The 15,579-nt window shown below is 36.4% G+C and overlaps 1 protein-coding gene across 2 annotated transcripts in view; it reads left to right on the top strand.

Moving 5' to 3' along the window:
• The window catches only part of LOC124285238, a 290,116-nt gene that overhangs the window by 235,714 nt on the left and 38,823 nt on the right, over positions 1 to 15,579 (top strand). For both annotated transcript variants that reach the window (XM_046721444.1, XM_046721443.1), the window contains exon 11: positions 15,259 to 15,419. In XM_046721444.1, the coding sequence (XP_046577400.1) occupies positions 15,259 to 15,419 (161 nt within the window). The remainder of the gene's footprint in view (positions 1 to 15,258; positions 15,420 to 15,579) is intronic.

The following is a 15,579-nucleotide window of genomic DNA, read 5'->3' as shown; positions in this document are numbered from 1 at the left end:
CAATTCAAATCAACATGAAACTGTCAACAGCTTGAACAAAAATGCTTGAAATACCTTTGAATGGTTTATATGTAATAACTTATGATATTACTGCTGTCTATGTGTGAGAATGTTTTGAATTACCAACTTACTGTGTTTGTAACAAACGTAGTAAAAGATTTCATCGTTGTAATAACACTGACATGTATATATATTCGATGCGAAGGCGCAATATTCGATTAGGTAACATTATCAACTTTAGATTATGGAAAATAACTAGTTACAATTCAGTAAGCTTCAAATTATTAAAGGTCACATGCAACGTAAAACACAACTTTGCAGATTCTGATACCTTTCAGTATGGACTTACCGAAACAAATCATCAAAAATGCAAATTCAACTTATAAAGTTGAAAAATAACGCGATGAAAAAAATGATGCGTATAAATCGGAGTTCAAGCGATTCACAAATTTCCCCTTGACTTTTAGGAAAACTGGTTTCAACAGCTGGGCTAGCTCATAGCAATCTTCAGTGAAATAAGTTTCGGCGCAACTTGGAAGCGAGGCTGTCTGGTGAATACTTTCGGTGAAGGCTTTGGTGTAAGCTATTTTCCTAATGTTTTGTTGATATCTCACAGGCGCGAGCTTTTTATATGTTATGACAGTAAATAAACTGTTTATATAATTTCATTTGTCTATTTCACAACACGTTCTTCTTACCGAGTCACTTTCTCAGTTCGATACTTAAAAGCAATGTCATTATTTAGCGTTGACAGAATTTCTAACTGTGATATAGATCTGTCGTTGTCACAGACAAAACTCAATGTCTTGTAATTACACAGACAGGCAGGTGTGATACTTGAACACATGACATGTTATGATGTCTGTTGATTGCAAAATGTTATACACAAAAAATGAGCATGTATTTACAAAACCCAACATCTCTATACACACACAATGAGCCGTGAGGGCATCTGCAAATGAACCAGCCGTTACACTTGAGTGCACACCCACCCGCTCTGACTGGGTTCGGTATCCCGGCTGCTTCGTTTCTTGGGAAGTAAACCCAAGTACACAATATTGCACTTTTGATTTGCGATTGTACGCTTATAATTTTGTTTATATGTTTTTTCATTACCAGCAATGTATATTATATGTAATGAATAAGTGATAATTGTGTTTTAATTATGTTTGATTTTTTGGCTGCATGTGACCTTTAAGTTGAATTATGTCTACTCTGTTCGAGCTTGGATGTATAATTATTTGTGTTTATACATTATGTTTCATTATATGAAACATGACAACGTAATAATACCTAAAATATAACTTCCAACTATTCTATTGTACATGTGTTTGAATTCTTTGTAGGTCCTTGAAATTTCGCATATTGTTTCCTATTTATAAGGAAGTTGAAGAAAATATAATCTTCAGTAACCTCTAAACCATTACATCTAATTCAATCAATGTGCATACGAAGTAATTTAGTATGAAGAATACCAGACACTTACCTCTGTAAAAACATCATAATCCCCTTTCTCACCGACATGTGTTCATTTGCCAAACGCTGTACAAGCCTATGATAATGATTAGCAATTGCGATCAAAATGCTTTAAATAATTCTTCTGATTGACACTAAAGGTAGCATCTCTCGCAATACAAGCTAATATTTGCTCAGTACTACTAAATTGGTTGAAATGATAGGTACAGTGCGATTTTTAGAAGTACAACACACAAGTGCGTCTCTTGCTGAATAAGAGGTGCTTTCTGTTGATGAATATATGTGGCTCTCCCTATGAGAAACTGCAAATTACCTACCCCATAAACACATCACTCGCTGTGAGGAGCTGATTAATTTGCCCCATATATGCGGCTCTCGACCTTAATTAGTTAATCCAGTGCTGAGATCAGAGGTGGATGCAGTTGCTTGTTATTCCATATGTTGTTGTAGCTGGTTGTAGTTAGTTCTTCATCTCCGAGGTTCCGAAAATCATTGATTCTCCCCCAAGAACTATGGTCCCTGTGAAAGATACCAATGAGGTTTCTGGTGAAACCCCTTCTGAATGGTGTGCTGGCCATTGTGAGTAATAGCTCAGCAGAGAGTTCAAAGTCATAAGAAGCTAATTACAATTTTATTTACAAGAACAGAATAACATGGGGTGGTCACAGAGAGTGGGTTCAGCCTTCTGGGCTGAGGGCTAGAACTAACCTGTGTTGAAGAGTCTAAACCCCTACTGACTAACATTTGGATTTCCTAACTATTTATCTAGAGCTGAGACAATAAAAAGATTTAGATTCATTGAAGACACAAAATGGAGTGTGCCCTATGATACCCGACAATAAATAAAATGACCAGACGGTTAGTTCCCCTGAATAAGAATTGTGCTAACACAGGATTTTTTGGGGGGGGAGACCTGGCGATCTCGATCAAGGGCCAGTCAATGTTTTACAGGCACAAGGTTGATACGTAAAGTTGAAGTGGTAAAGAAATGAAATAAGTCTAAACTGGTATTTGACATTTCATGTCATAATTTATTTGATGTCACCACAATTAATACAAGATGCAACATATCAAATGAAATACATCAAACATTGTACCAAACATTACAAACTATAAATATATAATCTGTCATATATAGAATTCAATTATGACATTGTTACTTTGTAACAAATTAAATATTTCATCAATATCACTATAAAGCACCCAGTAGTCACAATTCATGTCTCACATATTACGTTACTTCACGCTAGTCTCATTCCAATCTAAGTAGTACAACATATCAATGGGGTGCGGAAGGCAAGCTGTCTAAGGTGCCAAATTAGTAGTCCAGCGAGCTTGAGGTGCCGAGATTGAGCCCACCTGTGACCGGGTGTGAAAACGGAGTCAACTTTGTGTGCAGATTCTTTCAGTGTTGTCACAACCCCTAGTGTACAGTACACAACCCTGTGCAATTAAAAGAACCCACTGGTTTTTATGGTATTATAAAATAAAATATATATGATTATATAACATTCTTATGAAACAGTAAATATACTGACATTTGCCACTGGAACAAAAGGCAGAACAGCACAGCGTCAGATGAACTTGGTGACATCCTCGTTCTTGTAGTCTGTCTGGATGCCGATGTTCTGTGTTTTCCTTCACACACACTGGGCAAAATGAAAGTAACATCCTTTCCAGGCAGCTGCAGTCATTGCTGCTGACTCAAAGTCCATCTGCAATGAAATGTGAAGTTTTATATATATTTTTTCTATTCCACACGTGAGATGTACAGTCAATCTTTCAAATGACTAAAACAATCAGGACCAGGACTGCTGGGAAAACGAGTTCTTCCTGAACTGAATAAGTCTGATACCAACAGTCCAACCAGTGGTATATTTTCACTTATCCAAGCACAGATCATGCCTTTGATATCAGAATTCGCTCGGTCAGCCGATCCTTGACTTTGAGGGTGTCTTGGTTTACCAAGTTCTTTTAGTTCAGTGATTACTTGAGCTGTGAATTCAGACCAATTGTCACTTTGCAGTGTCTGTGGGGCACCAACCATCAGGCATATGTCCATAAGCTGGTAGGCAACTTCAGCTGCTCTCTTTGATGTTAAAGGTCGTAGCACTAGAATCCACTTGAAGGAACCTTGGGGTAGGGACTGCATGTTGACCTGGTCACGGACTGTGAATTCCTTGGACAGAATAGGTCTGATGACGACTCCTTTTGTACTTGGTCGTTTTCGCTTACGCTGACAGTGAACACATGGTGATTTGAACAACTCGACACAATCTCTGGTGATATTGCAGTACATTTTGGAAATTTCTTTCATCATCCTATCTTGACCGCCATGTCCCGTTGCAATGTGTGCTCACTGTATAATGTCAATGTCTCTTCAATGTGAACACAGTAGACTGGTTGATCTTCCGGTGTCTTCCTTCTGACAGTCTCCACACTCAAGAATCTTGGACATCATACTTGGACATCTTGGTGCATCTTCTTTGATGTCGAGCTCTTCAGTTGTAGCATAGTACTTTTGTTTGGGGACAAACACCTTCTTTAGCTCCACATACGTCCGTGAACGTCTCAGCGATCGAATCACCCATATCTGAATGTTCAGATGTGCAAAGCATTGGGAGAAAAATCTTTTTAAAATGTGTGTAAAATGAAACCAGTAAATCTCAAATAAGATCAAACAAATTAAATCAATTATGATAAAGCCTTTGAGTCAGTATGTGTTAGCTACCCCTTTGTCTTTACTTTCTCTGATTACTACAGAGTGTTTGTTTAAGAGAAACCATGTGCACCATGTTTTCTTTGAAAACCCCTCGTTGAGACAACATTCAAAACAAATACCTTGCATTTGATGGATTGACTAAAACTGTTCAGGCAATCAGTCTAACTAGAACTCTAATTTACCAAATGACTGAAGCTTTTTGTCTTTTGACCACATGGCTGATCGTTTTAATAACTTGACCAAATGACTGGTTTTACTGATTGACTGTAACATATATAATGTATGATAACATTTTTTTAATGTATACTATACAGTATATCTTTATATTTTGTAGATGGATAATAATAATTTATCTTGCCTCACACATAAATGTTGCTTTCTGATTGGCTGAGCGTTTTTTCTATTATTTTCAATGTACCCCGCTTACAAGCAAGTAACATTTTCTATGTACCCCGCTGGGAATGCCGAACTCATTTGGTACTTGGTGTAAACATATTTTATTCAAAATAAATTGAACTAGGATTGGTAAACAAGCCATAATGGCTTATTTGAATACCTCTCCATTTCATTGATACATGAATAAAACAAATATTAAATAATATGCAGCATGATAGGAAAGCAACCAACCTGCGTATTAAACATTATTAATCATTTATCAAACCTATGCGATTTTATTATAAAAGTATGGACAGATTGTAGTATGAAAGAATTTACAAGGACATTTTTGTTTGGATTACCATTTAGGACAGAATTTAAATTATATCCATGTTAAGTAAAAATACATGCGATGTCTGATGTTAGAATAATTAGGACAAGTAAAGAAGTAATGTAAAGTATCCTCATAGGGGTGACCACAGGAACAGAATGGATCAACTGAAATGTGCCGTTCAAACATCGCGCTTTCAAATTACTGCACCCAAGTCTGGTATGAGTGGATAATTTGGCAGAAACGTGTACCAAAGTTTTTATCGAATATATTAAAATTGGGTTGTTTTGATGATTGGAATGCATTTTTGAATTGGCCTATGGTTTCAATATCGTACATATTCTCAGGCAAATCATTCCATTGTCGTATTGTATCAGGTAAAAGCGAGTTGCTATACAAATCACTACGACATCTTATAGTTTGGATGTTATTGCTGTTTCTTAATCTATGGTCACTTAACTTTGATACTTTTTCGGGCAGTAGATCAGTTAAATAAACTGGTGTCATATGATGAACCATTTTGTAAAATAATGATAACTTGTTAATTTGTCTACGGTCAACTAGGGGCATAGAGTTAGTTTCCTTATATATTAAATCATGACTTGTTCCTCTAAATGCCCCGCAAATCGTCCGCAGTGTGTCTAAATGTAGATTTTAGACAAGTTTTTCTTGTTCTTAAGTGCAGTTATCCCAAAGGTGCGAACAGTAATCGAACGTTGGTAACATATATGACTTGTACATTTGCTCTAATGATTTTCTAGATAATCTATATTTAAAACTACGTAGACAATTTACCAATAGACGAACCTTTTTAACTAATTCACCCTCAATGATATCATTTATGTAAACTTAAAACAGTAATGGCCCAAGGACAGATCCTTGTGGCACCCCTGTAGTGACTTTCTTTAGATCTAAATTGTGATTGTCTATAGCTACTCTCTGTAATCTGTTGTCAAGATAACTGGAAAACCAATCAATTAACTTACCGTTAATACCATAAGCTTCTAATTTCGCTATGATACCCTTATGCCAAACCTTGTCAAAAACCTTGCTTATTTCACAGAAAACTGAAAACATTTTCAATGATATTTTGCTGTTGCGATTCTTTTTTTTTGAAGAGTGTACTTTCTTCAACATCTATTTGCTTTGTCCTCGGCACATACCCAAGAGATCCAGTAATTTAAGTTTCATTGAAATCCATCTAGTAGTTTTTGAGTCAAAATGCTAACACATAAATAGACACACAAACAGGGTTGTATGCATACCCTCCGCAACAAACCTGTTCAGAATGAACCCCAGAATGACACTCATAATCATCAGAAAAATGGAACCATATTTTTTCTGAATCCATATGCAATACTGATTACAATTATCACTTCCCACATAAAGAATTTTTGCTACATAAGCCCCTGCACTATTTACACCTGTCTTTATAGAGCTGATGATGAATACACAATTTGGTCCAGAGACATCGTCTCTCAGGCAGAGGTGACTGCTTCAACTCTCTAAGCTCATCCATATACCAGGGAGTATTTGGCCTCAGTGGGATTAGTTTACTTTTGAGAAGAGCATGTTTCTCAATCAAAGTCTTGAAGCTGTTGTTATAAGCTTGAATAAACTTATTAAGTGAATTTTGTTTTAAACGATATTTATTATTCAATAGAGCATGTGCATATAATATAGTAATGAAATGGAGTGGATTGGCAAACAAGCCTGTGGCTTATATTAATGCCTTTCCACATGGTGCAGAATATACAATGAGGGTACACTACATATTACAATATATTAAGACAAATATACACGACAAACATAAAACATAAATTCTAGAGCATGGAAGATCAATTTTAAATGCGAGAAGATAGTAGATGTTAGATGTGCGGAATCAAGTGAAATATTACAAATTTTTAACGTGCACTTATTTTGGTAAAATAATAACTTAGGTGGCGGACAAGGAAAAGTGTCTTCTTATTCAGTTTTAAAGATTAAAGATTAATGATCGCAACAGGAAAGAATAAAACTTGGAAAGAAACGTGTCGACCAGAATAAAATGGTTCTTGTCATTCAGGAAATCGCTCAGTTGCTGTAATATATTGAATAACAGAGTCAATAATTTTTAGAGCGTCTTATTCAGGTACACCTCTCCCATGTAGGATATCTATGATACTTATGTTATGTGTGAAGAAATATTTATCTTTGCGTATGTGTTGGTATACTGGACAGACGAATAAGTAATGATAGACATCTTCGGTTGGATGGCCACATTGGCATGAAGGATTTTCAACTAAGAATCTTCTGTGCATATCTGCCTTTAGGTTACTGCATTCTAATCTTAATCTACACATAATTATTTGTAAGTGGCGTGAACCATAGTTTACATACCGTTTAAAGTCTTGTGTAAGAGGTCTATCCTGATTGATAAGGTTAAAGTATTTCACAGTTTGTGCATTTTTAATTGTGTGACTTAAGTTATTCCAGTCTTGAACAACAGAAGGAATAAATGACCGGCCGTGACTGACTGACCTTGAGCCTTCTGCTCTGAGGTTGGCTGAATCCCGTAAATTATAGTCAGTCCTTTCTGCAACAGAAGGGGGGACTAACAGTGATAGATATGAGGGTGTCATACCGTTTTTCATTTTATAAAATAAACTCAACCGGTGACAGTATCGGCGTTCAGCAAGGGAACTTAATCCTATTTCTCTCAGTAATTTTTCATGATTAGTTCGACCAACTGCACCGGTTATAGTTCTAATTGCATCTATATGTAATTTTTCTAATCTTAATTCTTGGTCTTTAGTGCAATTCTGCCAAATGTGGTCGCAGTAATCAAATATAGGTAGAATGAACGATTTATACAGAATTTCGAGACTTTTCCTACTAAGACGGTATTTAAAGCTACGTAGGCAGTTTATTAATGGGCTTATTTTGTTAACAACAGAGTCAATATGGCTGTGCCATTTACCGTTTTCTTGGAATACAATGCCCAAGTGCTTATGAGTTGTCACTTCTTTTACTTTAGTGTTATTCAAAAATAGATCAAACTTCTGACTTGGTTTTGTTTTAGTTGTAAAAAGCATGGCTTCAGTTTTTTCGGGACTGAAAGTTACTTGCCAAGTCTCAGCCCAATTAGAAATTTTACTTAAGTCGTCGTTCAGTAACCGGTGTGCTTTGTGTAACGTCTTCTATTACGACATACAGCGATGTGTCGTCGGCGAAAAGCCTTATATTACTTGATATACCTTCCGTTAAATCATTTATATAGATGAGGAACAGTAACGGCCCCAAGACAAGCTGTGAAACCAGGCGAACAAATTTCCCCTGATACCACATTGTTTCAGTTTAGATATTAGACCTTTTTGCCATACCCTGTCAAAGGCTTTACTTTTATCACAGAATACTGCTCTTACTTCTTTTCCTTCATCAAGGGCTTTAGATACAAAGTTATATAAGTCTGTTAGTTGATATACTGTCGAGTCCCCAGGTTTGAATCCCGATTGTGAATTAGTGATTGTATTATAGTTTTTGAAGAAGTTATATACGTATTTAAAGATACATTTCTCAAAAGCCTTTGAGAGGCAACTCGTTAGAGCAACTGGTCTATAGTTAGAGCATTTGTGCACGCAACCTTTTTTATGTATTGGGACAACGAGTGCGTCTTCCAGATGGCTGGGAAGAAAGCTTTTTCTAATGATAAATTAAATAGTTTTGATAAAGGTTTCTTTAAAGTATTTGCTGCTAGTCGTAGAAATCGGTTACTAATTTTGTCCGGACCTTGAGCTTTCCTAATATCTACAGATAGTAAAACATCGCTTACGTCACTTTCTGTAATATGAATGTCATTAAAAATTTCGATGCCAGTGTGAACTGAATCAACAATATCTCTGTCTGGTTCTCCAATCGTTGATTGAGAAGTAAAGTAATTATTGAGTTCATTTGCTATGTCCATCTCAGATTCAATCAACATTACCTAGCTTTATAGGTGGAAAACTGTTTGGAATTCTGTTGCGCTTTAAGTATTGTTTAACAAGTTACCACCACGAGTTAGAATTAAAATCGTTATTTATCTTAAAATCTAAATTTAGATCATAATTTAAGTTTGCTTTTCTGACTTCAGAAATAACTTTGTTCCTATCTGAACGAAAAATGTCCCAGTCTTTTCCGCTATTTGACCTTTTGGCAGTTTTATGAGCTCGATTTCGTTTTCTCATGAGTTTCCTAATGTAACCATTCATCCAGGGTTTGCCTTTGGGTGTAACTGTTACTTCCTTGTGTGGTACACATTCATTGAATATTGCATTGATTACGTCTGTAAAATGTATAAGCATATCGTCAAAGTTTTCTTCGCTGAATAGTAAGTCCCAGTTAAAATTACTAATTTTTTCATTTAGAGATTTGCTATCGATTCTAGAGAAGCCGTATTTGACTCTGGTGTACGCCTTTTGCCTAGATTTTGGAATACCCAATGAAATAAATACTGGGCAATGGTCACTACAGATTGGAACAGAAACTCCCGATTCCTTAACAAAGGACGAACAGTTTGTGAAAATCAAATCTAATAATGTTTTACTATGTTCTGTTTTCCTAGTAGGTTCGGTTATAACTTGTTCCATACCGTAGATGTGTCTTAAATCGTCGATATGTCTGTTGGGATCTATGATATAGATTAGCGTTAAAATCCCCTAAGATGACGGTTTTTAGCTCTAGGTCTGAAGCTTTAGAAAATGAAAATCTTCTATTAGCTCCCAGTGTTGAATACTGTAGTCTGCTCTGTACAGAGAACCTATTACTACCTTCTGATTGTATGTAGTTATTTGAACCCACACTGCTTCTAGGTTTGGGACATCTAAACTAGTCATGTGTGTAAAATATATTGTGTCCTTTATGTATATTGCGACTCCCCCTCCCCTTGTTAGTCTATCTTTCCTCACAGGTAGGTGAAAGCCGGGAATGTATAAGTCATCATTTTTAATATCATGTGTTAACCAGGTTTCAGATATAGGCATATGACATCATAATCGCTAAGTTCTGTTGAGACAATGTCCAATTTGTCCTTGAGACTTCTTACATTTAAGTGAACTATACTTACATAATTGTTACATGGTCCAGGGTTTGGATGAATATCTCCACAGGCCAGGAGCGATGACATTAAGGAGCGCAATGTAGATGAGACTGAAAGCATTCGATAAAAATATGACAGTGCCATGCAAGTATTTGGTCTTGGGTTACGATGTATGTCACCACAACATAGTAATATAAGCGATAGTGGAAGAAAACATTTCACTCCGCAGGTGAGACATAGAACTATACAGAAACAAGTAAAAGTATCCAACCATCTGCGATTTCCTGCATGAATAATACCTTCAAAGTGCACAACTGCCTGTCTATGTTGAGATATATCAATCCCCATTTGGATGCAAGTAAAAATACAAAATATGATGTTGACAAGGCAGTTGCGGCATGATAATTAATTTCATTGTATTCGAAGTATATAATTTTCTACTTGGTGGGAAGTGCGTTTATGTACTAGCTCGTGCTTGATATTTGTGGAATGTGTGCAATCATTTATTATTTTTGTCCTAAAAATAATAAAGTTGTTTAACAAGCTATCATTAAAATATTGACACAGTTCACTGTTTGTTACGAGGGAGGAGTGCAGAGAAAGGGACAGCCAGGTGTTAGAACGGATGGAGATGGCACAGCACAGGTTAATGAATAAATAACTTTGTCTGTGAACATGCTTCTCGAACACCTGGCTGTCCTTTTCTATGCACTCCTCCCTCGTAACAAATAGTGAACTGTGTCAATATTTTAATGATAGTTTGTTAAACAGCTTTATTATATTCAGGACAAAAATTCTGCAAAAACCTCACAGAGTTGGTATGATGTTTTGATTATGATCAGCGTTTCATTAAGTATGTTATGTTTATTAGTTTTTGAGTTAGATTGCAATTCATCGGTCCGCATTTGAGTCAAACGGACTGTTACCGAAACCACAGTTTCGCAAAGGACATTATTGCGAAGGATTGCTGTATTATATTCATAGAAGCTACCCTTTGACAGACCTTGATTTTTATGAGCTGTCTCACTTCACAGAGAGACACACAATTACACGAACTTTATTCTTCATCACTGGTCACTTCCTGGGTAGCATTTGTGACAATAGTAGTTTTTGTTGGAATGAATTCTTCTTATTCCATTGTACCTTAAGGTGACCACAGAAAAGAAATGATTTTCTGTTGACACCTATTCTCATAATGGTTAAAACCTTAAAAACTGAACATTCCCTAGTCATAAAACAGACGATGATTACTTCACTCTTGTGTCTTCTCTCAAATGAGGATAGCACTAGCTCTACCTGTTTATAAATGAATAGGCTATACAAATATGATTAAGAAAGCCATCCAAGATCCAGTGTTTTTGTTTCTATGTCATGATTAATTTGTATTCAATAACTTTAAAGTCTTGAAGTAATACACATGAAATACAATACTTTTAATCAATAGTACTGGTTGATCCTTGAAAGCAGTAGTATTTCAAGTGGGATATAATGTGCCTCAAAGAAGGGTCTCTCAAACTTTCATATATCTTTACCTCTCTACAATACAGTCAGCCCGCGTTAGTCTGGACCTCAACAATCTGATTCCCACGATATCTGAATGGTAGCTACCTGTAACCAATCTTGCTTACTATGTAAACTCGTTAAGTGTCGATTCATTAATCCGGTGCTTCACTCTCCAGATCCGGACATTAATTAGCTTGGTTTTGCTTCATTAATGTGGAGCTACATGAAAAAGGTTTAGATAGTCCCCTTACCTCGTGAGCACCATTGATAAGCGCTTCATTGGGTTTAGTCTCAATTCGCCTACAAAAACAATGTAGGCGAATTGGTATTAGAGAATGCACCCCTACTCCTATTATTAACCTGACTCACTGAGTCTTGATCGACTGTTGTTATAAGGATATGTAGTTGAGTAAAGAGGATTAGTGCATCCACTGAGAAGTTAAAACACGGTTAAAATAAAATGACAGGGATTAATGCATGCAATGATGAGATGTAGTTAATTTCTCACTGTGAAATACTAAGTTGTTTTGTAGTTGAGTAAAGAGGATTAATTTAGAAGTTCAAACAAGGTTATAATATAATGAACAAGCTAAATTGTAAAAGCAATGATGACATGTAGTTAATTTCTCACTGTAAATTACTCAGTTCTCTGCTACTAATAGGCTTTAAAACTGAACCCTTTAACTCATTAAGCCCGAGAGCCCCATCACTACTCAACACCTGGAAGCCCTCGCTGATTGCCCACTCTCTGTGCCGAGACTAATTACTGCTAGTCACACCTGATTTCCCTGGCAGGTTTCGGGGATGACAGGAATCTGTCTAGTCGTACAAACAAGTCCTGATTGTTTAATTGTGTCGTAAAGATATATGTTGAAAGAAATCAGGTGTGAATACATGTCGGTATTGCAAGCTTTATGTAATTTTATTGCAAGTTTCTCTTGTAGACCTTTTGTTAGCTTGTACATTTTATATTTTATCACAATATGCATACACATGTATTCTTTGTATGTAACAGATGAGACCTGCGTTAACAAATTCTCTCTCTTATATCATTGTGTGAGGTTTAAATTTACAAAACATCTATGACAATGACATACTGTAAAGAAGAATTTACTTTCATACTTTATAATCTTCTCGACGAAAATAGCGGTTTTGCCGATACATTTCTAGTGTTCTGAATTATTTTAATGAAAGTACTATAACGCTAGTCTGTGACTAGCACAAAGCACATTCATAGCATTGCACTTTATTTCATACAGATTTAATGCAGAAAACATACATTGACCATACAAACATACATATACAAAATGTATACTACATATTCCTTGCATAGACATAAAACAAAAGAGTCACGTGATAGAAGCGTCATCAAATTTCGAAAGAGAACGTTCGGTATCTCAACTGTTCAATGTAGTGGCTGGTCATATGTTATCTCGACCAATCGTATCATGAGATACCTGTCACAGAGGAAAGGACAGGTGATGGAAGCGTGGGAAATTTCTGAAGAGCACGCGTTGGTCACTCAACAGTTTGGATAGAGATTGGTTATTGGCTATATCGTTGACCTGTCAATATGCTGGGTTTCGGCTTTGTCAATTCAAGCTTATCATGTAACAGTTTGTGTATTGTTAACATACACACTGGTAGCGATGTATGAAATATACACATAAGACAAATAGGAGTAGATAGACACTTTGGTGAGTTTATTTGTCCTCATTTTAGTATTTTTAGTTAAGTAAAACAAAAGCGATTGAAATCCAACCACTGAGTAGAGGTAGTATTTATTTTCCTATACATTTTATGCACACAACTAGTACATAAAACATAATGGTTTCCTGTACATGTAAATATAATCTTCACCTTGATATGAATGACTATCCAAACTAAAGTACCGCATTACAGAATTCACGAGTGACACTATACTGAATTATTATAGTGTATAAACTTGCAGTTGACACCCCACCCCAATATTTATGAAGGTGGGCGTGCCTATATCTTTACTGAATGCAAACGAGGTTCATAAGATAACAGATGTGCATGCATGTATAAACATCACAGAGAGGGGCATGACTCCATAAAGCAAGATGTCCAATGATATAACAGCGCATCTGTTTATTTTGCACTTGTCACGGGACAAACCTTTCAACAAGGACGTAACTACATATGCATTCTACCTGAGGCTGTTATTTAAAGGTCGAAAGAGGTGTTCAATTATCTCATTACTGTAATCTTCTTGAATGATTATATGCATGTGTATCGATACCGTAACTGATATACTATCCAGCTTTTATTGACGATGGATCAATAGAGACTGAGTTCATTGATACCAGTGATAATTACACCGGATTTGATAATTACACAGATCAAATACAAATGTTTTACACAATGCTCATGTAAATTGCATAGAAAACTTACAATTCAAATCAACAGGAAACTTTCAACAGCTTGAACAAAAATGCTTGAAATACCTTTGCTTTTTCCATTATACACAAGCTGTTTGGTGACAAGTTTCCGAGAAAGGCCTAGTCAACGACTACAGGAACAATCCAGCTTTCAACTCCCATGTGCGACGTGCTGCTTCTCTTCCCCTCCTCCCAGTGGATCAGGTCCATGATGCGTGGATGGATACATTGACTGCGTCTCCAGATGTTGAGGGTATTGCTGCCTTCAACGACTACATGACCTCTGCATGGGTAGACTACGATGCAAGATTCCCGCCTCGTATCTGGAACCAGCATGAAAATACAGGACCCAGAACCAACAATCATTTGGAGGGTTTTCACAACGGCTTCAAGAAACTCGTCAGAAAGCATCACCTGAACATATATGAATTCATCATTGCTATAAAGAAATTGGAAACAGCGAACAGACTGGCACGCAGACAGATCGATCATGGAGCAGCTGTCCGCCCCAAATCAAGGATTTACCAAAGCCTGGAGAGTCGCTTGGACAGACTTATAGAGCAACTTGCTACTGGGATCACCACCCCTTCAATTCCTCGACGCAGCTGGTCACCTTATCAAGTTGAAGTGAGAATGAACAATGTCACGATTGTGATCTGAAAATGACAAATAACAGAATAAATAAGTAACAGACAAATAACAGAAATAAATTCTTTAAAAAAACTTTCTTTTTGTCCTTCAACTACTTCAACTAGAAGATGATGTGATGATATGATGTGATAAATAAATTTCACTGTGATCAGAAAATGACAAGTAACAGAAATAAATAAATTCTTTTTAAAAGTCCACTTTTAGATCATAGGGGTGCCACTAGTTCACCATTGTGTAATCAACAGTCAACAGACCATGACATGTTTTAAGACTGTAGGCGAATTGGGATGTAGGAGAAATGAGAACATACCCTTCATTGGTAAACCTCAATGGTAATTGATACGTGACGAGACACCTCTGAGTTGAACAATTTGTAGTTTATTTCTGATTTTAATTTAATTAACAGGTCTCACTTTTTGTTAGTTTGAGTAATACCTGTCATACTTACTTACTGCATACTTGAGAGTCACTACTCCACTGTAGTGGTGTACATAATGGTTCGTTTCAATAGTCTGTATGTCTCACTATCCAAACGTTTTTGATGAAAAACGGAAGTGTTCGGATTAACGTGGCCTGACTGTAGTTCCCCCATCTGTGCCACTTCTGTTTTGTTGTTTTCTACCTCTTAGTCTCTCAGAGGGTTCTTGGTTGGGGCTGCCATCTGCATCATGGCATTGGACACACACACACCAATAGTATTTACGTGCAAATAGTCATATTCATTTGTGTATGTTTTCAACAGGAATTGTGACAAAGAAAAGTTATGGCCGAATGAATACAACAATGAAAAACGGAAAGGGTGGTTTTACATGTGGGACTGACCAGAATGAGAACCAGAACTCAAAAACTACTACATTCACACGCACAAGGCTGCACTATCTGTGTGGAAAAGTAAAATTGCAGGTAAGAATTGTTATGAAATTCTGCTATGGACATTAGATAAAAAATCAGATTCTGAACATTAACATGTATTTTAGTAAACCTTGAATATCATCATACAGTTCTGCACAAAGTCTGCAGTCTAGACTACCAGTTGTCCAACTTTCATTTTTGTGGAAACCGT

This window comes from Haliotis rubra, unplaced genomic scaffold (genome assembly GCF_003918875.1).
Source record: "Haliotis rubra isolate DU_JTF1 unplaced genomic scaffold, ASM391887v1 Scf356, whole genome shotgun sequence".
Lineage (NCBI taxonomy): Eukaryota > Metazoa > Mollusca > Gastropoda > Lepetellida > Haliotidae > Haliotis > Haliotis rubra.
This window is presented reverse-complemented; position numbering and strand designations above follow the sequence as displayed.